At 41.1% G+C, this 26,472-nt stretch overlaps 1 protein-coding gene across 4 annotated transcripts in view; it reads left to right on the plus strand.

Annotated features, from left to right (window-relative positions):
* The window catches only part of LOC140201322 (echinoderm microtubule-associated protein-like 6), a 378,640-nt gene that overhangs the window by 180,787 nt on the left and 171,381 nt on the right, over window positions 1-26,472 (plus strand). For all 4 annotated transcript variants that reach the window (XM_072265210.1, XM_072265207.1, XM_072265209.1 and 1 more), the window contains exons 12-14: window positions 13,944-14,050; window positions 18,605-18,723; window positions 22,066-22,252. In XM_072265210.1, the coding sequence (XP_072121311.1) occupies window positions 13,944-14,050; window positions 18,605-18,723; window positions 22,066-22,252 (413 nt within the window). The remainder of the gene's footprint in view (window positions 1-13,943; window positions 14,051-18,604; window positions 18,724-22,065; window positions 22,253-26,472) is intronic.

Genomic DNA, 26,472 nt, shown 5'->3' on the forward strand with positions numbered 1-26,472 from the left:
ACTTCTAGTAAGATGACAGCGTCCAAACGCAGTGGCCTCTTGGGGGCCAACCAAAGGTGTTTGTTTCTTTAAGTCTTTTCTACAATAGCAAGACAATGCTGGACTCTTGAGAACTTAAGAAACTGCAGATCTACCCCAACAGTAAACTGCTCGTTGGCAGAGGTGCTGGACTGGGTGCAGACCGTGTTGCTGCCTGCTACAGGAAGGCATCGGAGTTTGTGCATGAAAGTGGTGTGCAGCGTAACTGTGGGTGATTGTCTTGGATGTTTCTCTTGCGATCACAAGACCCTGTTGGACATTGATGGTGTAAGATGCTGCAGGCCAGTTTCCCTTGTTTGGTGAAATGACAGATGATGAGGTAGCTGCATGGTGCTGTTTGTTGAGGACTAGGCCTCAGGCCACAAGTTTGCCTGCTGCTGGAGTCCAGGAGATGAGATGCTGGGGGCAGTGTAGTGCAGCGTCTGTGCTTGATGGGGGCTGGCCTCTCCTGTTCGTGCTGCCCTCCAGTGTTCGATCAGTGGCATGACAGGCTGGATTGCATGTGTCTGTGCGCTGCTGGGAACTTTACATGCCGGGAATTTGTAGGACATGTCGCTCAAGACTTGGCTAAATATATGTTTTTTTTGCATGAATATGTTATTTTACTTGCTATTTTGAATGTGCTGTGTATGTTTTGCACCTTGATCCCAGAGGAACACTGTTTCATTTGGCTGTATTCACATAATTAGACTTGAATTTGATTTGATTTTGAATTTGAGACTGGCAGATATGCTAATAGATACTTTTGTTATTTTTCCATGAGTGATGAACAAAGTCATGGCCAATTTCTGACTTTAACAGCACTTTTCTGACTGATCTCTGTCCCTTGATTTCTCTAATATCCAGAAATGTATTCATCCCAGTGTTAAATACAATGAATGTACAAGTCTTCACAATTCTTAGAGGTAAAAGAATTCCAAAGGTTTACTGTCTTGTTATTGAAGAAAATTCTCCTCATTTCAATCCTAAATCGCCTATCAATTATTTTGAAGTTGTGTCATAGAGTTGTACATCACCGAAGTGAGCCTTTCAATTACCTTAAACACAAAATAATCTGCAGATGCTGGGGTCAAAGCAACACTCACAACACGCTGGAGGAACTCAGCAGGTCAGGCAGCATCCGTGGAAAAGATCAGTCGACGTTTCCGGCCGGAACCCTTCGTCAGGACTGTAGGGGGAAGGGGCAGAGGCCCTATAAAGAAGGTGGAGGGAGGGTGGGAAGGAGAAGGCTGGTGGGTTCCAGGTGAAAAACCAGCAAGGGGAAAGATAAAGGGGTGGGGGAGGGGATAGGCAGGAAAGGTGAAGAAGGAATAGGAGAAAACACAATGGGTAGTAGAAGGAGGCGGAACCATGAGGGAGGTGATAGGCAGCTGGGGGAGGGGGCAGAATGACATAGGGATAGGGGAAGGGAGGGGAAGGGAATTACCAGAAGTTGAAGAATTCTATGTTCATACCAAGAGGCTGGAGACTACCTGGACGGTATATGAGGTGTTGCTCCTCCAACCTGAGTTTAGCCTCATCATGGCAGTAGAGGAGGCCATGTATGATTGCCTTTTTCAATTACCTTTTTGTCTATCTGCATTAATCTGTTTGCCAAAGCTAGTGCAAATCCTTTTATTCCTTGCCTACTTAAGTTTCTGCCTGTGTCTCTTAAGCATAGTGATTGTGTCTGATTCCATCAATACCTCTTGCAGAAAGTTCTAGATATCAACCACTCCTTGTGTATTAAAAAAAAAAGCCTTCTCAAATCCTCTTTTTAAAAACTCCTTCCTCTCAACTTAAACCTATGCCCTCTTGTTTCTGATTTCCTCCACCTTGGGAAAAAGATTCTGACAACGACCCTCTTATTTTAACACACCAGCTTCCTTTATTTCACAGAAAACAAAACCCAGTCAACTACGACCCCTTGCTTTACACTCTTCTGCCAAAAGTTGAGGTTGTTAAGACTTTTGTACATTTCAGTGCAGTTTTTCCCCTTATTCTTTTGCCTTGTGTGAAAAGAGACTGACCCTACTCAGGCTTTTCTCATACAACAGACTTGCCATCTGGGCAGTCAGTGTGGTGAATCTTTGTTGCACGCCCTTTCTAGAAAGCATATCCTTAATTTTTTTATATGCAGGGAGACCATGCAGGGAGCATGTTCTCACCATTGCCTTGTATAATTGTACTAAAGGTTGGCACATCGGCGCAGCCAGTAGAAGATGTGAACTTCATAGATGTGAATAAAATCATGAAGGATATGGGCAGAATCTATTCCCCAAGGTGCACAAATACAAGATAAGAGGGGAGCAATTTAAGAGGCTGGAGAGGTAACTTCACACTGAGGGTAGGAAAACATGGAATAAGCTTGCCAGAAGAGGAGGTCAAGGCTGGTACAATTGCAACATTTAGGAGTCATTTAGATAGGTACCTGGAAGGGAGAAGATTAGTGGATTATAGGCTGAACATGGGCAATTTAGATTAGTAGGGAGGATGTTGTGGTTGACATGGGCTAATTGGGCTGGAAGGCCTGTTTCCATGCTATATTACTCTGACTAGTAGATCTGCTGCTGCATAGTGCTGGAGATTTTAGCACAGTCTAACCTGGGGTGGTGTCTATTTGGTATTTGCACATTTTCACTATGACCATGTAGATTTCCTCCCATATCCTAAAAAGATAAGAGATTTGGTAAGAAGATTGATCACTGTCAATTGCCTTTGGTGTACAGGTAAGAGGCAGAATCTGCGAAGTTGATGAGAATGCAGGAATTTTTTTTAAAACAATGAAGGATTCATATTGGATTAGTGGTTGATGTTTGGTGTGGACTTTGTGAATCAAAGGGCCTGTGCCTCTTCTGAATCATTGCATAACTCTGTATTAGCCTACTTCATAGGGTACAGTGGTCTGTTATTACAACAGAGTCCAAGTTAACCTTGGGGTATGGAGACGTGAGGCTGAAGATAGTCAAAGAGCCCTTTGGCCCAATGAGTCCATGACTACTGTGGCGCCCAACTATTTAGTCCCAGTTTCCTGTATTCAGGCCTATATCCCTCTACACCCTGCTCTTGCATGTGCCTGTCCAAGTTCTTCTTAGACCATTTCCTGTGGCAGCTTGTTCCATATACTTGCAACCCTCTGTGTGGAAAAAGTTGCCTCTCAGTTCCCTTTTAAATCTTTACCTTATCACCCAAAATCTATCACCCTTATTCTTAGATTACCCTTGAGAAGTCTTTTCCCACCCCAGGAAAAGATTGATAACATCCACTTCATGAGTATAGAGACCCTGATAAGGTCACACCTCATTCTCTTATGCTCCAAGGATAAAAGACTGATCTTTCTAAACTCCACCTATCACTCAGACCATTTAGTCCTAGCAACAGCCTCATATAAAATATTTTCTGTGCTTTTTCTAGTTTAATAACAGGATGGCCTAATCTGTACACATACTCCAAGTGCAACCTCACCAATGACTTACACAATTGCAACATAATGTCCCTATTTCTATACTTAGTGCCCTGACTGATGGCTAAATGCCTTTCTCACCATTCTGTCCACCTGTGATACTGCTTTCAATGAACTATACACTTGTACTCCAAACTCTCTCAATTTCATTATGCTCCCAGTACCCTACCAGTTATAGTTTAAGTCCTAAGCTGGTTAGACTTTGCAAAATCCATTTCCTCGAACTTAACTGTGATAAATTTCACTTTCCACCCCTCAACTCGTCTAACTGTTCCACACTCCACTTTGCTGTCAACAATGCCACCTCATAATTATGTACCATGCATAGACATACCGATCAAACTTTGACCATTCACATCCAAATGATTTGTATAAATAAAGAATAGCAAGGATCCTAACACCAAGCACTGAGGCACATCACTAGTCACCAGTCTTTATTCCGAGAAAAAAACTTTAACTACCACCCTCTGCTTTCTACCTACAGTATGACGTAATTTTGAATCCATTGAACCAACTCTTCCCTGGATTCCATGGGACCTGACCTTCCAGACCAGCCTACAATGTGGGACCTAGTTGAAGGCATTGCTGAAGTTCAAAAAGACAACAACCACTGCACTACTGTCATCTACATTTTTGATTACTACAAAAAACTCTAAAAGGTTCATCAAGCAACACTGCCCATTCACAAAGCTCCTCCTAGTCATAGTGCTGGCAGAGGCCAAGGTTGCTGTATTATAGGGAAATGATATAACATTCTGTGTCACTGAGACATGGCTCACCCCCCACTCTACAATTCAGTCAAAGGGGTTCTCAATCCACCATACGGCAACATAAGAAAAGGATCTAGGTATTAGTGTCTGTTTCATGATAACTAATTGTGGTACTTAGGTAGAATAATTTTGTTTCAAAACTTGTCCTCCCATTTTATGATTCGGTGCTGACTGTTCTACTTATCTTGGGAGTTCTTTGCCATGATCCTTATTGCTGTTTACCTCATGCCAAAGGTAGATGTCAAGCCAGCAGTCAGCGTATTGTGTGTCTTGATTAACAAACAAGAAACAGCCTTCCTTGATACCTTTCACATCCTTTCTGCAGACTTCAATCAGGCTAGCTTGAAGAACTCAATGCCCAGCTATCGCCAACACTTCACCTACAGCACCAGATGATCCAATACAGTCCGCCACTGATATATTACCATCAAGAATGCCTACCATTCCATCCTTTGGAAATCTGATCATATGGCTGTCCTCCTCCTACCTGCAAATAGGCAGAGACTAAAGACTAAGGCACCAGAGGCAAGGACAACAGAGGTCCATAGGAGGCAGAGGAATGGCCATAGAACTGCTTCAGGTCGGTGGATTGGACCATGGAACACTACAGCACAGTACAGGACCTTCGGCCCACGATGTTGTGCCGACCCATATAATCCTAAAAAAAAGTACTAAACCCACACTACCCCATAACCCTCTATTTTTCTTTCATCCATGTGCCTGTCCAAGAGGCTCTTAAATATCCCTAATGTTCTTGCCTCCACCACCATCCCTGGCAAGTCATTCCAGACATTCACAACCCTCTGTGTAAAAAAAAACTTACCCCTGATGTCTCCCCTAAACTTCCCTCCCTTAACTTTGTACATATGCATTCTGGTGTTTGCTATTCATGCCCTGAGAAACAGGTACTGGCTATCCACCCTATCTAAGCCTCTCATAATTTTGTAGACCTCTATCAAGTCCCCTCTCTTTCTTCTACGCTCCAAAGAGGTAAGTCCCAGCTCTGCTAACCTTGCCTCATAAGACTTGTTTTCCAATCCAGGCAACATCCTGGTAAATCTCCTCTGCACCCTTTCCATAGCTTCCACATCCTTCCTATAATGAGGTGACCAGAATTAAACACAATACTCTAAGTTTGGTCCCTTCAGAGATTTGTAGAGTTGCAACATGACTTCTCTACTCTTGAACTCAATCCCCCTATTAATGAAGCCTAGCATCCCATAGGCCTTCTTAACTACCCTATCCAGCGCAGTGACCTGTGCAGCGACCTTGAGGGATGTATGGATTTGAACCCCAAGGTCCCTTTCTTCATCCACGCTCTTAAGTAACCGACCATTAACCCCGTACTCAGCCTTCTGGTTTGTCCTTCCCAAATGCATCACCTCACACTTATCCAGATTGAATTCCATTTTCAAGGGTACTTGACCATGTTCAAGTACTCATCATACGACCTGAATCAATATGCCACTATTGTAATGAACTTTATAAAGAAACACATAGATGAGTGTGTCCTCACAAAATCATTCAGTCTTCCCCAATTGGAAGCCCTGGATGAACCAAAAGATTTGTAATCTGTTGAGGGCTAAATCGATGATGTTTAGGGCTGATGATCTGGAAAAGTTCAAGAGGTCAAAGTGGCTATTTCACATGCAAAGTGGCAATTCTGGACTAAACCTTAATTACAGAAGGATGCTCGACAACTGTGGCAGGGTTTGAATGCTATCACCTCCTACAAAGCAAAGCCAAGCATCATACGTGGTAAAGAGGTTTTGCTCCCAGATGAGCTCAATGCCTTTTATGCTCACCTTGACCAACAGAACGTGGAGGCAACTTCACAAATCCCCACAACCCCTGTGAGCCTGTTATCTCAGACTCTGAGGATAATGTGCGAGCATCCTTTAGGAGGTGAACCACTGGACGCATCTGGCCCAAACAGTGTATTTAGCTGATCAACTGGCTTGAGTGTTTATAGACATCTTCAAACTCTCATCTTGGCAGTTTACTTCAAGCAGGCATCAATTGTACTGATGCCCAGGAAGAACATGGAACCTGCCTCAGTGACTATCATACAGTACCACTTAAATCCACTATGATAAAATGCTTTGAAAAGTTGGTCATGATGCATACTAACTCCTGCCTGAGGAAGTGACCTGGATCCATTCCAATTTTCCTGTCATTACAACAGGTCAACAACAAATACCATTTCATGGTCTCTTCACCCAGCTCTGGAACATTTTTACATTGACTGGCTGTTAGCTACCTGAATGGTGCAACTTCTCACTCAGTGTCAGCAAAATGAAACAGCTGGTTTTTGGATGTAGGAAAAGGAAACCAGAACTCCATGATCTAGTCTTCATCAGGGGATCACAGATGGAGAAGGTCATTAACCTTCAATTTCTCGGCGTTACCATTTCAGAGGATCTATCCTGGATCCAACATGCAAGTGCCATTACAAAAGAGGCAGAACGGTGCTACTACTTTGTTAGAAGTTTGCAAAGATTCAGTATGTCATCTAAAACTTTGACAAACTTCTATAGATGCACAGTGGAAATTAAACTGACCAGGTTGCATCATGGCTTAGTATTGAAAGACCGATGCCCTTGAATAGAAAAGTCTACAAGAAGTAGTGGATACAGCCCAGTCCATCACAGGTAAAGCCTTCTCCACCATTGAGCAAATCTACAAGGAGTGTTTTCGCAGGAGAGCAGCATCCATCAGCAAGGAACCCCCACCATCCAGGCCATAATCTCTTCACGCTCCTGTCATCAGGAGGAGGTGCAGGAGCCTCAGGTCCCTCACCACCGGGTTCAGGAACAGGTATTACCCCTCAGCCAGCAAGTCTAGAATGCGAGTGGATAACTTTTTTCACCCCAGCACCGAACTGCTTCCACGACCTGTGGACTCACTTTCAAGGACTCTACAACACATGTTCTCAATATTTATTGATTTATTTATTATTTTGTTGTTTTATTTTTTGCACAATTTGTTGTCTTTTACATGTTGGTTGTTCTTCCATTTGTGTGCAATTTTTCATTGATTCTGTGGTGTTTTTTGTATTTACTATGAGATAATGAATCTCAGGATTATGTATGGTGACATATGTACTTTGATAACAAATTTACTTTGAATTTTGCCAATAAATATGTCAGGATGCTCTTCGTTGATTACAACTCAGCATTCAGCGCTATCATCCTCTCAACTCATCATTAAGCTCCAAAACCTGGTCCTTGGTACCTCTCCAGGCAACCTCAAATTCTTCCCTGCCAGATCCCAGTTAGTATGAATTGGCAACAACATCTCCTCCACACTCATCAACAGCACAGGTTCACCTATGATTGTGTGGTTAAGTATACCTCCAGTGCCATATTTGTTTGCTGATATCACTACTGTTGGTGCAGAATCACCGGTGGTGATGAATCAGTGTATAGTGGAGAGATAGAAATCTGGTTTGAGTGGCACCTCAACAACAACGTCTCATCTAACTGCAGCAAGACCAAAGAGCTAATTATTGACTGCAGGAGGAGGATGTCTGAGGTCCATAAGCCAGTCCTCATTAGAGAATCAGAGGTGGTGAAGGTCGTTGGCTTTAAACTCCTCGGTGTCAACATGTCAGAGGATCTGTTGTAGGATGAGCACATATGTGTCATTACAAACTTGGGAGTTTGTGTAGATTCAGAATGTCACCAAAAATTTAGACAAACTTTTTTAGATGCACAGTAGAGAATATCCTAACTGGTTGCATCATGGCTTATTATGGAAACCACCAATGCCCAGGAACAGGGAAGGCTACAAAGAATGGTGGATACTGCCCTGTCCATCACAGGTGAAGCTGTCTACTCACCAGTACTACCCTCTACTCACTGCTGCTATCAGACAGTAGCTACGGAAGCCTTAAATTCCACACCACAAATTTCTGGAACAGTGCAACCATCAGGCTTCTGACCAACGTGAATAACTTCATTTATCACTGCTGTGAACTGATTCTATGACCTACAGACTCACTTTCAAGGACTCTTTACAACTCTGTTCTCAGTATTATTTTTATTTGCATAATTTGTCTTCTTTTGCTCTGCCTCTCCGGTCTGTACAATTTGGAGTAATATACAGTCTGCTTGAGGTACTCGGGTTGAACTAACCTCATGCAGTGTTTTAACCCAAAGCGTTGTTCTGCCGATGCTGCTCAACTTGCTGAGTTCCTCCAGCTCTTAATTTTGAAGTATATGTTTCCATGGATTATCTTGTAACCAGTAATGTACCTTGATGTCTATAGAAACCTTTCATAAACTAGGCTTGATTCATCCTCAGTTCTAGCAAGTTTAAGGTCTTTTCACTCAAACAATCGGCAAGATATACTTCATGAAGTCCTTCAGTCAGTCACAAGGATTGCAAATCTGGGAGGTCAGGTAAAATCTTTATGGGTTCCAGCACATGTAGGGGTGAAGGGGAATGAGAGGGTGGATGAGTTGGCAAAGAGGGCGTTAAAGGAAGAAAATACAGAAATGCACATGAATATCAGTAAAGCAGAGGTTAAGTGTGTAATCTGGGAAAAAAATCAACCAAATGTGCCAAGAAAGATGGGACAGGGAGGGGAAAGGGAGGCATTTACATCAAATACAAAAGAGTGTTGCAGGTACTAGGGTAGGTAGTGGATACAGAAGAGAGGAAACTGTGTGGACTAGGTTAAGGCTGGGGCTGTGTACGTTAAACAAAACATTGAAAATGATAGGGAAACACCAGACAGGATTGTGTGAGGAATGTCAGGAAGAGGAGTCAGTAGAATATGCAGTTCTGAGTTGCAGGAAGTATGGGGTATAGAGAGAGATGATGATAATCAATCCAAGGGAATTGGGGGTGCAGGAATTCACATTCAAAGGGTTGCTCTATCCGCCAAAACAGACAGGATCTCCCAGTAGCCACCCACTTCAACTCTGCTTCCCATTCCCATTCAGATATGTCCATATATGGCCTCCTCTACTGCCATGATGAGGCTAAACTCAGGTTGGAGGAGCAACACCTCATATACCGTCTAGGTAGTCTCCAGCCCCTTGGTATGAACATAGAATTCTCCAACTTCCGGTAATTCTCTCCCCCTCCCTTCCTCTATCCCTATGTCACTCTGCCCCCTCCCCCAGCTGCCTATCACCTCCCTCATGGTTCTGCCTCCTTCTACTACCCATTGTGTTTTCCCCTATTCTTTCTTCACCCTTCCTGCCTATCACCTCCCTGCCTCCCCTCCCCCACCCCTTTATCTTTCCCCTTACTGGTTTTTCACCTGGAACCCACCAGCCTTCTCCTTTCCACCCTCCCCCCACCTTCTTTATAGGGCCTCTGCTCCTTCCCTCTACGATCCTGACGAAGGGTTCCGGCCCAAAACGTCGACCGATCTTTTCCATGGATGCTACCCGACCTGCTGAGTTCCTCCAGCGTGTTGTGAGTGTTGCTTTGACCCCAGCATCTGCAGAGTATTTTGTGTTTACTTTAAAAGGGTTGCTGGGCATGGGTGAGAAAGCACAGGTCAGGGTATTTTTAGCTTTCTTAAGTTGTACAGGGGTTTTTTATAGGATATGATGAATAAGCAGGAATGGGGTACTAGGATGGCCAAAGATGGGAGGATAAAATGTAGGTTAGGGTATATATGTGTGTATGATTGGGTGAAGGAATTTGGAATGTAAGTCTATTGTACACTCCGGAGCAGAAGGTGGCGGTAATGCATCATTAAGCTGGGTGCCAACCGCCATAAAACAAGAAGAAGAAGGAGAACTAGGCTTGTGCCTTGCTATTGATCTGCTAAATGCACAGGTTATTTCCTTGTGGTTTCTCTGCAGTTAATGTTGAATTATTACTGTTATAAAAAAGTTAAAGTCTCTAATATTAAATTTTACATGACTGGAAGTTTTCATCTTAATATTTTGATTTATTGTGTTGATTAATTCATCACCTAAATATGAAAAGATTACTATATAACCAAAGAGTATTTATTGCAACCTAAATTTTAGTAGGCTATATGATCGTCATTTTATCAAGGAGAAATGGTGGTCCTGAATTCTCACAAGATTCTGTGCCAAGACTGTTCCCAGGTTTAGGCTGGTGGGTGCTAGTATTATATTCATCACACATGCTAGGCAATGTAATCTTTGATATACAGTCATACTACTGCAAATGAATCCCCTCAAATGAATTGGATTGGAACAAACAAATTAATGCCATGGTTAATAGAACAGAAGAATGACTGTGTGTTTTTGTGGTTCGCTGTCCAAGAGCATTCTACTACCAATAGCACAAAACCTCGGACTTGCAGAGTGTTCTAGCAGAAGAGACTGTGAAGGCATCAGTAATGATCTTTCACAGATCATTAGATTCTGCAATGATTCCAGAGAACTGAGAACTGAAAATTGCAAATGTAACTCTTTAGGAAGGGAGAGAAGCAAAAGACGAGAAATTATAGGTCAGTTAGCTCGACTTCAGTGGTTAGTAAGATGTTGGAGTCCATTATTAAGGATGAGGTTTTGGGGTACTTTGAGGCACATGATAAGATAGATGGACACCAGCATGGTTTTCTTGAATTAAAATTTTGCCTAACAAATCTGTTGGAATTCTTTGAGGAGATAACGGGCACGACAGACAGAAAAGAATCAGTAGATATTGCTTGCTTGGATTTTCAGAAGGCCTTTTGATAGGTGCTGCTAAAGTCTGCTAAGCAAGAAAGACAAGATGAATGAGGAAATGTATGGTCATGCACTTTCATACAAGGAATAAATGTATAGATTGTTTTCTAAGTGGGGAGCAAATTCAGAAATCATAGGTGCAAAGGGACTTGGGAGTCCTCATGCAGGATTCTCTAAAGGTTAACTTGCAGGTTGAATTGGTGGTAAGGAAGCAAAAGCATTTTTTGCTTTTATTTTGAGTGGACAAGAATACAAAAGCAAGGATGTAAAGTTAGAGCTTTATAAGGCAATGAACCACACTGGAGTTTTCTGAGCAGTTTTGAGCCCCTTATCTAAGAAAAGATTTGCTGGCATTGCAGAGGATCCATAGGAAGTTCATGATTATGATCCCAGGAATAAAACTATTAATATATGAGAAGCATTTGATGGCTCATCTGGTCTGTACTCGGAGTTCAGAAGAAAGAGGGGGGGGTCTCATTGAAACCTATTGAATAATCTAGGACCCTCATAGGCTTAGAATAGAAGGATGATCCTTTAGAAAAGTGATGAGGAGGAATGTGTGGAATTCATTGCAACAGACGATTGTTGAGGCCAAATCACTGGGCATATTCAAAGTGGATGTTGATATGTAGGTTCTTGATTAATAAAGGTATCAAACTATACAGGGAAAAGGCAGGAGACTGCTTAATGATCAGAGATTAAGGGAGCTAGGGCTTTACTCTTTGGAGAGAAGGAGGATGAGAGGAGACATGATAGAGGTGTACAAGGTAATAAGAGGAATAGATAGAGTGGATAGCCAGCGCCTCTTCCCCAGGGCACCACTGCTCAATACAAGAGGACATGGCTTTAAGGTAAGGGGTGGGAAGTTCAAGGGGGATATTAGAGCAAAGTTTTTTACTCAGAGAGTGGTTAGTGTGTGGAATGCACTGCCTGAGTCAGTGGTGGAGGCAGATACACGAGTGAAGTTTAAGAGACTACTAGACAGGTATATGGAGGAATTTAAGGTGGGGGCTTATATGGGAGGCGGGGTTTGAGTGTTGGCACAACATTGTGGGCCAAAGGGCCTGTACTGGACTGTACTATTCTATGTTCTATGTTCTATAAATCAGCCATGATGGAATGGCAAAGCAGACTCAATGGGCCGAATGGCCTAATTCTGCTCCTATGTTTTATGGTCTCATAAACACAAGGGATTCTGCAAATGATAGAATTTCAGAGTAACACACAAAAAATAATGGAGGAATTAAACTGGTCAGGCAGCATCTGTGGAGGGGATTACGTAGTTGAATTTTCAGATCGAGACAGTTCATTAGGGCTACCCTCATCAACTTCTTTTGTCACTACCACAAAGTTTAGTATGGTCCCCAAATCCAAAGGACATTCTGCAGGAGCGCAATTGAGAGCATTCTGACTAGCTATCTCACTGCCTGATATGGGAACTGTACCTCCTTCAACTGCAGGATTCTGCAAAGAGTGGTGGGGACAGCCCAGCACATCTGCAGTTGTGAACTTCTCTCTATTTAAGACATTTACAGAGACAGGTGTGTAAAAAGAACCCAAAGGATCTTTGGGGACCCAAGTCACCTGAACCAGAAACTATTCCAGCTACTACCATCCGGAAAGTGGTATCGCAGCATAAAAGCCAGGACCTACAGGTTCTGGGACAGCTTCTTCCATCAGGCCATCAGGCTTGTATTCCTATTTCGAATAGAAATTGTATTTGTATTTCTAATTGTATTACAATTGTATTTCTATGCTATGTTGACTGTCCTGTTGTACATACTATTTATTACAAATTACTATAAATTGTACATTGCACATTTGGAGATGTAATGTAAAGATTTTTACTCACAAATGTGAAGAATGTAAGTAATAAAGTCAATTCAATTCAATCAGGTTACTGAGGCATAACCTGCCCTCAGAAAGCGATGCTGACTATCCCTAATCAGGAGACTTATACTTCTCCAAATGCTCATAAATCCTATCTCTTAGAGCCTCTCCAATAGTTTGCCCAGCACTGAAGTAATACTAACTGGCCAATAAATTCCAGGATTACCCCTATTGCCTTTCTTGAACAAAGGAATAACATGTGCCGTCCTTTGCTCCTCTCGTACTACTCCTGCAGGCAGAAAGTCCTCAAAGATCATTTCTAAAGGTGCTGCAATCTTTTCCCTCACTTCCTGTAGTATCCTGGAGTATATACCATTCAGCCCCAGAATGTATCCAAATGTCTGGCACATCCTCTTTCTTAATAGTGACATGTTTCAGCATCTCAGCCTGTTCTACGCTGACCTAACATTCTGAGTTCTCCAGCATTTGGTGTGCGTTGCTTTAGATTTCCAGCATCTGCAATTTTATCATGTTTGTTATTTATTTTTCCTCAATATCCTTTCACTTGTGAATACTGAAGTAAAGTATTCAGTAAGGACCTCTCCTACTTCCTCTAACTTCAAGCACATGATTCCTCTTTTCTCCCTCATTGGTCCTATCCTCTAATCATCCTCCTGTACTTCATATATGTGCACTGCCTGGGGTGGGTTCTTAATGGCTTAATGAATCTTTGCCTGCTAGGTCACTTCATTGAACAGGTTTTAAAAAAAATCATGGAATATGTGCCTGGAATCAAATATAAACCAGACTTGATGAGAATGGCAGTTTTTCTTGTCTAAAAGAAGTACATCATTGAACATGGGTATTCCAGAACATGTATAACTATGTTCCTGGGCGCCCTTCATTTATATGAAGTAATGCATGAAATGCCATTTATTGATATTTCTAATGTCAGCAAAAGACCTGTGCTTAGACTCAATACAAGTTAACTTGCCCTACAAGTTGATTTTCAGAGCTGTGGACCTGTGATGACCTAGTCATGATTTGGTACTTGCTTTTTTGGACGTGCACAATTATTGAAGCCTTTTCCAAATTGAATGAGAGTATGTTTTGTATGATGGTAGTTAACTAGATAAAATAAATATGGAATTATTAAGGGAATGTTATAATGGCTGCAAATTATTTTGTTTTTAACAGAAGGTTATGTTGATTCTAATAGTGAAGAATCTGACTCCGATCTATCAGATGTTGCAGAATTGGATTCTGACATTGAACAAGAAGTGCAGATCAGTTATGAACGTCAGGTTAGTGACGGATTAGCAGTATTGGCATATCAATATTGCTGTTTTGATTTGATAAATGTGCAGCTTTTACTTTTGATACAACTGTCATTGACAGATTTTAATTACATTTCATTTATGGGTTCATATGCATCTACCAGTCAAGATGACACCAAGCTGCTGTTTCCGTCAAGGTTGCGTCTCAGTCTTAATTGTTTATTAGGGTTTTTTAGTTCATAAGCACGTCTAACTAACCCCATCACCAGGCTCGTATGCAAACTTGGCTCATTAGCTACCTCTGTTAACAGGTGACTCAGTGGTGAGAAAGCCACCTCTCATAAACAATATACGTCTAAAGTTGCTATGATTTGGGGTTCAACCAAACTGGAACATCGTGATGATCCAATTAAAGAAAGCTCGATTTGAGTGAATGCTGTTTAAATACTACCCATAGACAATTATTGGTTGGTAAAAAAATAACCGATTGTACACTGCATAAAATTATAAAGAAAGTATATTTACTAATTTCAGCTTTAGCAACAGTTATTAGGACAAAGAAAGGAAATTAAAATAAAAGGTCTTATTATAATTTAACTATAACACAGTTAAACCAGTTCAAAGTGCACATAACCATTGGAGCTTGTCTCTTCCAAAACTGGGTATTCGGGGGTGTATATCTTGCTTATACACTGGACCCACGGTCTGTATATAAACACCCATCACATTTTCAAACTCCCCTCAAAGGCTATCTCAAGCTGTCTCTCTCTCTTTCTCAGGAGTATTACCTTTCCTCTTTGAAGCCATTCATCTCCAAACAAAGCATTTCTCGCATTGGGGACTCTCCTTCCAGCAGCATTCTACAGCATCTTCGCTTTTTCCCTCTCTGCAGCTCCTGCCAAAAGACCCCAAAGCAGAGGACAATGTGTCATAAAGCTCTCTCCACCCCACTCTCTCTTAAATTTTCTCCAGATCTCACCATCCTGATTGGCTGACACCACATCCCAAAGCTGAACAGCAGGGCTTCTTGGCTTCTTATCTTTAGCCAAAGCCAAAACATTCTACCAGCAGGACACACTGCTTTTGCAAAAAAACTGCTAAAAATGAAATACCTACAATATCTACAGCATCACAGTAGAAATCTTTACCAGGGCATTACATATGATTTTGGGGACAGAGGGTATGGGGAAGTTAGAGTACAGGCTAGAGTCGAAGCCTCCGTTCCATGTTCAAAGGCTATTGACGTGGTTGAATGTCAGGCCAGCGAGGCGGTGGACCTAGATACATGAGTCAATGAGACTGAAGTTTGAGGCCCAGTGTTCAGAGTTCTATCATTTGGCAAGTCCTGGGTCAATACTGAAGAATGAAGCCTATAGGACAAATGGAAATCTCGATCAAGGTCCGAAGTTTGATTGGAAGTCCAAAAGTTAAGGTCTGATGGGCGGAGCCCCAACTCTGTGAATTTCTGCGAGTCCACTGGGGAAGTCAAAAGCCCATGTCTGCGAATCCATGGAGGCCATAGATGACCTGTCCTGGGGCTAGAAGACTGTGTATGTACGTGGATGCTTGTTTTACTGTTGTTGCTTTCTTACTTGGTATTTTCTATTTTGTTGTGTTCTGTTTTTCTGCTGAGCATGATGGGCATACTGTGTTGGTGCCAAAATGTGTTAATGCAAATGACGAATTTCACTATGTTTTGTTGTACATGTGAAAAATAAATCTGAGTCTGAATCTGAGGTTTGGAATCTTTTGTGACATTTATCTTGCAGTTATTGTCTATAAAGAAATGAAATATTGTCTTAAAGGAAAAACTCTAATTTTACAGCATAAAATTGTAAGAAATTTGCATGAAAATTGACAAAGCAGTTTGGCATTTCGTGAGGACTTCTCAGGTCTGACTGTTAGCTGTCATAATGAGAGGACCAAACCATTTCCCATTGTTTCAAACCTGGAACATTCATGATGTTATTTTTGTCACTACTGTCAACTCTGTGGAAGGATAGGCTGAAACTCATTGGTCTTACGATGTGTGGAAATGTTCACAAGTGAATGCTGCTGACTCACACATTCCAAATCCCAAATTATGTGCTGATAGACTCGCTGAAGCTTTGCGCAACTATCATAAAGGATCTACGGGAAAGGCCACAGTCCGGCATTCTCCCATCACTGGAGACTTGGGGCTGTGCTCCATATACTGAGTTCTCAAGCAGATTGCTATCAAAATGACTAGGATTGAAAAATTGATGTGTTGAAATATTGTAGGTAATTGAAATAATGCTTGGTACAATTAATCAAGTCACCACAATATCCTACAATAACTAACTGTATATCTTATGCTTGAAGTATGTTAAAAAGGTTCTGTTCCACCTACATCCGTGACACTTTACATGCTGTTGATCACATGAATCACTTCAAGTTCCCTGGCCATGATTCTTCATTTTCACTATGGATATCAAGTCCCTATATACTTCTATCCCCAATCAGAAAGACCATACAGCTCTCTGCTTCTTTCCAGACAATTGACCTAATCAGTTCCCCTCCACTACCACCCTCCTCCATCAGGCGGAACTGGTCCTTGCCTTCAACGATATCTCTTATGGCTCCTCCCAGTTTCCAAACCCAAGGTATATCCATGGGCCCTAGCTATGCCTACCTTTCCACCGGCTATGTGGATCAGTCCATGTTACAAGCCTTCACTGGTAACACTCTACAACTCTTTCTGATGACTACATTGACAACTGCATTGGTGCTGCTTCCTGAACACATGATGAAATTGAGGAGCTCAGCAACTTCGCCTCCAACTTCCACCCTGTTCCAAACTTACTTAGTCCATATCTAACACCTCTTTTCTCTGTCTTGATCCCTTTGTCTCTGGAGACAGACTATCTACTGATATCTTTTATAAACCTACTGAATCGTTTGGCTATCTTAACTATACCTCTTCCTACCCTGTCACTTGTTAAAATGCTGTTCCCTTTTAGTTCGACTGACTTCACTACATTTGTTCTCGGAATGAGGCTTTCCATAGTAGGACATCTGAGATGCTCTCCTCCTCCAGTGAATAGGGTTTCCCTTTCACTACCATCAATGTTGCCCACACCCATACCTCCTCCATTTCCCACTCATCTGTCCTCACCCTGACTTCCTGCCACCATAACAGGGATAGCATTCCCCTTGTCCTTACCCACCACCCCATGAGACACTGTATCCCAGCTGTTGGATTCTGATGTTTTAATCCAAAGTTCTTTCAGAAGTCAGGAAGGAGGCACAAAATGTTGCTTCACGATCATTTTATTAAATGTTGATAGAACAAAAAGAAATTGAAATAAACAGTGATAGAGGTCTACTCCATGAAAGAGAAAAGGTCTAAACAGTGAAAGAGAGAGACAAAAAACTAAGATGGTGCTGCTTTGTGGTCAGCAGTTTTTATACCCTTCAAGTTTGTAGAGATAACCAATGAGAGATCCCCTGTTCAAATCATGCAGACCACAGAAGCTTCCAGAGCTTCCCAATATAACCACTAGGAGATACGTTACACTGTTACATATATATAAAACTACTTAAAATACAAGCAAATTATTAATTGTTAAACTGCAAAGAAAATATCAATTCAACTGTCTAATCTAAGAATTAAACAATCATCCAACAGAGCATGTCGTTTTCTGTAGCTTCCACTATCGACAATCTGCTGGTAAGCAGGTATTTTCCTACCCTTTCCTACTGTCCACTTTCCACAGGGATTGCTTTCTATGTGACTCCCTTGTCAAGTCATCCCTCCCACTGATCTCCCTCCTGGCAAGGTACTACAATTGCCACTGTATCTCCTCACTCACCATCATTTAGTCCTTCTAAGTGAGATGACATTTCACTTTAATGTTTCATTTAAAAGGCTGAAATCCTGATAATGCAGTAGTTCCTCTGTACTCCATCTGAGTGTCAGTCTGGATCTTGTCATAAACTTGAAACCGTGAATTTCACTGAAGATCACCGTTTGTCTCTAGACTGGTTAAGATAACTTGACCGTATTTAATTCTATGTGCAGAAGGAACACATGAGACCTGGTTGACACGCTACCTGAAATTCAAATTTGAATTCTTTTTAGAATAAACACGTCCATAGGTACAGAACTGTGAATTCCATATGATTCTAACATCTTGGTTTTTAATTGGTAGACAGTCATTGACAATCTTGTTTGGTGAAATTAGGTTAATCACCATATTGAATGGCAGATATTGGCCCATCAGGGAACTAAAAGCAAGTTGTTAGTTTAGGCCCTTAAATGGTAGTTCTGTTCTGGAAGAGGAATGTTTTGTAATCATTTTACAGAGGGCAGAGAAAGTATTGTGAGCCTTGAGTGTTGTTACATGTTCATAAATGTTCAACTGGCTTTTGTTTCCAGGGAGCATGTGAAAATTTGAAATGGTAAGAAGAACTCTAGATCCTAGAAAGTTTAAACATAATTAGTGGTACAATACTGGCATAGGTTTCGTAATAGATGTCTTGGAATTACTTGTTCAAAATATTTACTGCTTCATGCATCTTTAGTGCTGCGGCAACATAACACTTTACTTCAACTTTTAGGTTTACAAAGAAGATCTACCTCAACTCAAACAACAGAGCAAAGAGAAAAAACAAGCAGCAGCTCCTTTGAAAAGAGAGAGAGCCCCTGAAGGAAGTCTGAAACTGCAATTTGTCCATGGGTACCTTTCATAAGCTTTTCATTCTGCTGCATTTTTGCAATGCATGGTTTGTACGTTCTTCATGAATGCAGGTCATGTTGCATAAGAAGCTACCGCAGCATTGCAGTAAGCTTATTTGCCTCCAAACATTGTTTACATTAGGAGTTCCCATAATACACCTGAACCACTCAAAGTCAAGTGGATTCCATCTTCATTAGGCAGTGATCATTAGCTTAAAGTTGGACTACTTTGCTAACTACCTGCATGTCTTCTGTGCTTCAAAAGACCATGTCCTCAAATAACATTGCATTTCAAAGTTCTAAGTAAATTTATTACTGAAGTACATATGTCACCATATGCAACCATAAGATTCATTTTCTTGCCAGCATACACAGTAAATCCAAGAAACAGTAGAATCATTAAAAGACCACACCTAACAGCATGAACAAACAACCAATGTGCAAAAGACAAACTGTGCAACTATAAAAGTAAAAAAAAAATGATAGTAATAAATAAGCAATAAATATCAAGAACATAAGATTAAGGGTCCTTGAAAGAAAGTCCATAAGTTGTGGGAACATTTCAATGGTGGGGCTAATGAAGTTGAATGAAGTTATCCCCTCTGGTTCAAGAGCCTAATGGTTGAGGGGTAATAACTGTTCCTGAGCCTAGTGGTGTGGGTCCTGTTCGTGTGTCTGTTTCCTGATGACAGCAGTGGGAAGAGAGCATGGCCTGGATAGTGGTGTTCCTTGATGATGGATACTACTTCACTGTGACAGAACTCCATGTAAATGTGTTCAATGGTGGGGAAGGCTTTCCTCTTCCAAAAGGATGGCAGGCATTACACAGAACTAGTATATTATGGTGCATTTTCAAATCTTTTCCACAGGTGGGGAATAATGCAGAAAGAATGGTAGTCAGTTATAGGATAAATTAAGAACAATGGTATCATGCTGCTGGATGCAAGATATTGATGCAGCTATAAAGAAGGCAAGACAGTGACTATATCTCATTAGGAGTTTAAGGACATTTGGTTTGCCAACTAAAACACTTGAAAACGTCTACAAATATATCATGGAGAGCATTCTGACTGGCTGAATCACTGTCTGGTATGGGGGGGTGGGGGGGGCTACTGCACAAGATTGAAGTAAGTTGCAGAAACTTGTAAAATTAGTCAGCTCTATCATGAGTTCTAGCCTCTGTATTATCCAAGAAATCTTCAAGGAGCGGTGCCTTAGGAAGGCAGTGTCCATCATTAAGGACCCCCACCACCCAGGACATGCCCTCTTCTCATTGTTACCATTGGAAAGGAGGTACAGAAGCATGAAAGCACACACTTATCGATTCGGGAACAATTTCTTCCCCTCTGCCATCCAATTTCTAAATGGACGTTGAACCCAGAGCATTACCTCACTACTTTATTATTTTTGGTTTTTCTGCACTACTTATATTAACTTAACTACTTAATAGATATTTATATACTTACTATGATACAGTTTTTTTCTCTTTATTTATTTATTGTGCGGAAAAGTAGGGCAGATCACATCAGGATCAGGTTTAATATCACCGGCATATGTTTTGTGAAATTTATTAAATTTATGGCAATAGTACAATGAAATACATAATAAATAAACATAGAACATGTGCTGTACTATTCTATGTTCTATGTTTATTTATCGTGTATTTCATTGTACTATTGCTATAAAGTCAACAAATTTGACAACATATGCCGGTGATATTAAACCTGATTCTGATGTGATCTGCCCTACTTCTCTGCACCGCATTTTATAAAAGAACTACGCAAATTAATTTCTAGGCTTTAGAGTTCACCTAAATATTCTTGCATTCCACAACTTCAATTTCTGTTTCAGTATGTCCTAAAATTCAGATATTTTCAATTTACCTGACAAAAATATATATTTAAAATACAATACTGACATTCTAATTCTGTGCACTTAAATTTTCTTAAGTTTTCTCAGCCTCCAGTCTCTTTCACCTTTTCCAATCCTTTCTTTATCTTTCCAGCCCTGCTTCCAAGCCAAGCCATAGTCATTCAGTATCAAAACAGATCATTTGGCACATTATGTCCACGTCAATCAGTGTGCACTCATCTGTGTCGATCTCATGTCCTAGCCTTATCCCATAATCTTCTAAGCCTGGTTGAGTAGTGCTCATTTAGAGCCTACTTCTTTGCTACCAGTGACGCTGCTTCCACCACTTTCCCAGACAATGTATTCCCTGTATTCATCACTCGGGGTGGAAAAATTACTCTTTAGATTCCTCCTGAATCTCTTGTCCCTTATCCTGGATCCCTTACAATAAATCTTGTCTAGTTTGATATACCTCTGATGGGGAGAAAGTTTCCTGCAGTCTACCCTCTCTGTACTTTTATACTTTTATCATTCCTCCCTCTAACTACATCGGCTCCAGGGAAGATAGATCATGCCTCACCGGTCTCTCCATAATTGAAACAATCCTGGTGAATCTCCTCTACACTTTCTCTAGTGCTCTCACAAATTTCAGAAAATGTGGTAAACAGAACTGCATGCAGCATTCCAGCTATGGCCTAAACAATGAAGTTTTATAAGGATATACATAACCTGTTCTTGTATTCAATCCTCTGATTAATGAGAGCCATTATCTCATTTACCATCCTACCCACATTATCCAACTGCACTGTCACTTTCAAGAACTCTCTTCCCGTTCCTCCAAAACCTTGCCATTCATGATGTTTGTTCTAACCTTATTTGTGCTCTCAAAATGGATAGTCTCTTACCTCCTACTACCCAATACCAATATCACCCTGTACCTCAAGGCTGCCCTTCACCAAGAACTCCACAGTAGTATCTGTGAATTTACATCCACATTCAAATCATTCATGTATATTACAAGCAACAACAGCACTTCTCTTTCCCCAGCCTTTACCATCTTTTCCTTTCCCGTGCTAAATTCCGGGTCTTTTTTTCCCCATACCCTTTACGCTGAATTACTGTGTGTTTCATGCATTTTCTGGGATAAGATTCCAAAGGAATTTAAGTAGAGAGAAGAGGGGTAATAGCCATAGAACAGCACTTTAAGATGATTGTTATGTGAACCAGTGGAGAAACAAGGAGAAATAATGTTTCACACTGAGTTGTTATATGCTGTGTCCTCTGCAGGACATAAAATTTGACTTGAAAGTCATTTTTAGAAATTGTTTGAACAAATATTTGAACAAGTGGGGAAATACAATGAAAAATAGAAACATATTTTTAGAGATAGCCTTGATGATTTTACTACTGGCAGATACTGATGCCTAAAAAGGATACTTTAAAATTCAGCTCTTAAGATTTGTAAAGCCTGTTTTGTATTTTGTTTTTTAAGGTACAGAGGATATGATTGTCGCAATAATCTCTTCTATACCCAAGCCACTGAGGTGGTCTACCATGTTGCTGCAGTTGCCATTATTTACAACAGACAACAGCATTCGCAGAGATTCTATCTTGGACATGATGATGATATCCTCAGTCTGGTCATTCATCCAGTTAAGGACTATGTGGCCACTGGGCAGGTATTTAAAAAAAATATAGACAACCACTGGAATGTGATAAGGTACCAGGGAGGCATACTGCACAGCTTGTTCAAACTATTGGCTCATAAATTGGATTGTATACAGCTATGTTTTTCAGAATAATGCCACTGTATTTAAATGTTTTAGTATAAATGAAGGTCATTTTGCACAGATTGCTTATTTTGAGAAATTTAACTTGGCAGATTTAGTTATGAAGTGATGGCAATAAGGCAACACCATGTGTGAGACAATGCCATTTGTCATCTATCACTTATTTGAAGCATTTGCAGCTGAAATTGAGTCTCATTTCTACATCAGAAAAATAATTGGAATTTAAAGGGAACCTTTCTGTTACAGAAATATTAATCCTTTACTGCATAGAGTGCTGGTAGTTCAGTATTTCAAGTTAAATAACTAAATGTAGGTCTGAAAAGATGTCTGGGGATGTCAGAAAAAGGGTCATCCACTTCAGGGTAGGTGACTTTTGACTCTAGGACAAGGGTTGATTTTACCTCCATTAGGTAATCTGAGCTCATTATTGGTTAGCGAGTGAGTGACAACTGGGGCAAGCAGTAGGCATGTGTGATTGTAATACTTGAGTATGGGCCATGGTTGATGGAGTTGTATTGTGGGATTTTTTAGTTGGGAGCTGTGATCAGTAAATTAAGAAACTTACTGAATCGGGTAAGTTCTGGGAAGTCATTGAACCAAGAGTTCAGGAGTGATACCACTGAGTTAGTGCATGGATGCATTAACCTCTGAAATCTTGAATGGTTGTGAATCCAAACAGAAAATGCAGGCAAGGGAATCTGCCCAACTTGTATTTACACCCTTGAGCTGAGATGCAGTATGCCATGTTCTCCTTTGTAGGCTTCCCAGGGATCAAATCTCCATGTCATTGAGATGCAATGTCATTTTTCTAGTTACCACCTTTTAACATGGATAATCTCTTTCAGTGTGCTACACATACTGGAGCCAAAAGTAGGATTTCAAAGGCAGGTAAATATGCATGGAGGCTTCAGTTGGAGTTGGTTTATTATTGCCACGGCTACCAAGTTTCTGTGAAGAGCTTTTCTGACTTACTATTCATACAGATCAGATATTACACATTTCCATGAGGTAGAACAAGGTAAAACAATAACAATGCAGAATAAAGTGTTGCAGCTACAGAGAGTGCAGTGCAGGTCAACAATAAGATGCAAGATCATAGCAAGGTATGAGGTCAAGAGGCAGACATCATGCTAGGAAATTATTTAAAGTCTTATAACAGCAGGGCTGAAGCATTTCTTGAGCTTGGTGGTATGAGTTTTCAGCCTTTTGTATCTTCTACTCAATTGCATAGTGGACAAGAGAGGGGAGCAAAAACATGTGCCTTTTAAACCTAGTTCTCAAGGACTGCAGAGAGCTGTGCTCTTCTCTTCAGTTGCACTAAGAACAGTGTACCCAGCCACAACAAAAATCCAGTTCATTCCAGCCAGCTGACCAGTCTATGCCATCTGCATATTTTCCGGCTGATTCACTAGAGAACTTGATGTTTCCTGCTCTCAAAAATAGTTTCTGCATTTCATTGGAGACCATTGTTGAGAAAGCATGCAGATTTGCATAACTCAGCTTCTTGAAGGTTTGGGGTGATATTGTACTTGCAGCAGTTCTGTTGCTCATTCAAAATCCAAAGCTCTACATGAATTGCTGGAGCTATTGCTCACCTGACATCAGATTCAATTCAATGTTTCCCGTGGTTATTTCTGAGTAGCTAGGAAGCTTGAATAACCCTTTTTCTCCATCTTATTTCCACCATGGAGCTTATGGGGTTAGATGTTGGCTTGTGATTCTTGTCAATACCCTGGTTTGGACACCAGAGTGCCTCTAAAATGATGGCAGCTATGAGACAATCAGGAGCTTTGTGTGGAGTGACTTCAAATCATTGAGATTTTGGTGGATGTGAATGTCTGATTTAGCACATTGCGGTGCACTCTACATCCAGTTGATTTTTTTAAATTTTATGACACTTGCTATGTAAGCTTAGCATCAACAGGGTTTGGCTTCCAATTTTGAGAGAAGGGATTGGAAAAGGGGAGAGGATGGTAATTTGGCAAGGGCTAATGAAACGAAGTTGGTTTTAAGCGGAGCAGAGATTGTGTGAGTGGGCGTGGTTAGAGTGGAGAGCTGAGGCTTTGGATCATGAGACTTTGGAGAGAAGAGGTGAAGTTTAATGTGCAATATGTATTAAATTCTCTTTCTTAGGTTCTATTATTACACAAGTAGAACAGTGGGAATGAAACCCAGGGCAGTGATTATACTCCTCTTGCATAATGTGAGAAATTGGGGATTCCTCCAAAGTTCAAAATAAATTTATTATCTAAGTACATATATGGAATCAAACACAACCTTGAGATTCATTTTCTTGAAAGCATACTTAATAAATCCATAGAATAATAGCCATGACAGAATTAATGAAAAACCACGCCAACTTGGGTGGTCAACTGGTGTGCAAAAGCCGGAAAACTCTGCAAATATAAAAAGAAAGAAATAATAATAAAACATAAATAAATAAATCTACAATAAATATCAAGAACGTGAGATGAAGAGGCCTTGAAAGTGAGTCCATTGATTGTGGGGATATTTCAATGATAGGGCACGTGAAGTTATTCCCTTTAGTTCAAGAGCCTGGTGGTTGAGGGGTAATAATTGTTCCTGAACCTGCTGGTGTGAGTTCTGAGTCTCCTGTACCACCTTGCAGATGGCGGCAGCAAGAAAGCCTGGGTGGAGGGGGTCCTCAATGATGGATGTTGCTTTCTTGCGATAGCATTTCATGTAGATGTGCTCAGTGGTGAGGAGGGCTTCACCAGTGATAGACTGGGCTGTATTGAACTTATTGTATCCTACTTTTTGTAGGATTTTCCCTTCAAGACCAATGATGTTTCTGTACAGGCCATGATGCAGCCTGTCAACACACTTTCCACTACACATCTATAGAAGTGTGTCAAAGTTTTAGATGTCATGCCAAATCTTTGCAAACTTCACCCGAGAGATGGCTTTCTGGAGATCGTACCTGGGCATCTTGCAACATTTTTGTTTACCCGACTTGATCTAGCCCTCAGCTGATTGCAGATCTCATGCTTCATCCAGAGTTTCTGGTTGGGGAAGACTGTGTGATTTTGTGAGGACACACTTATCTCCAACTGTTTTAATAAAGTCCATGACACCTATGGTGTATTCATTCAGATCCACAGACGAGTTCTTGAACACGGCCCAGTCCACCAACTTGAAGCAAACCCATGGCTGCTCCTCTGCCTCCTGTGACCACTTCTTTGTTTTCCTAATCCCTGGAGCTTTGTGTTTTAGCCTCTGCCTGTATGTAGGTAGGAGAAGGACAGCCAAGTTGTCTGATTTACCAAAATGCTGTCTGGGCACTCAGCGATAGGTATTACTTAGTATAACAGTAGTCTAGTGCATTGGGACCTCTGGTGCTGCAGATTATATGCTGATAGTAATTAGACAAGGTTTCCTACAAATAAACCTGGTTGAAGTGCCTTGACTATGATTTAAGATACATCAGGATGGACTGTTTCCTGTTTGGAGACAACATCAAGTGCTTGATTATCTTCAGCCGTTGGTGGTATGTAGGTTGCAGTCAGAATTATGGAAGAGAACACCCTTAGTATATAGAGCAGAAGGCATTTGATCATTTAGTAATCAAGGTTGTGGGGAACACAAGTTCAACAAAACTGCCACAATGGAGCACCACCAAGAGTTTACCATGAAGCACACAGCTCCACCTTTTGCCTTTTCCGAATCAGCAGTTTAGTCCATACTCTAAGTCAAGAAGCTTTCCGGTTTGATTGCTATATCTGGTGTGCCCCAAGAAAGCCATGTTTCGCCCAGACATAAAACACACCAATGGCTCATTTTTCTCCAATATAGCAATCTTGCTCTCAGGTCCTCAATTTTGCTCTCCAGCGACTGTACATTTGCTAACAAGAAGCTAGGTAGAGGGGGCCTCAACCCTCATCCCTCATCCCTCATCCAGTGTGGTGATCGCAGGATTACTAACTAAGCTACGTGCTAGTGAGGTCAGAAAGAGAAGATTATGCTAACATGGGGCTATGCAGATGGTACAAGAGAGAGGGCTTCAGAGTTTTGGATCATTGGTCCAGGGAGATGGTTTGCACCTGAACTGAAGAATGATCAATATCCTTGAGCAAAGGTTTGCTAGTGCA

This window comes from Mobula birostris, chromosome 8 (genome assembly GCF_030028105.1).
Source record: "Mobula birostris isolate sMobBir1 chromosome 8, sMobBir1.hap1, whole genome shotgun sequence".
Lineage (NCBI taxonomy): Eukaryota > Metazoa > Chordata > Chondrichthyes > Myliobatiformes > Myliobatidae > Mobula > Mobula birostris.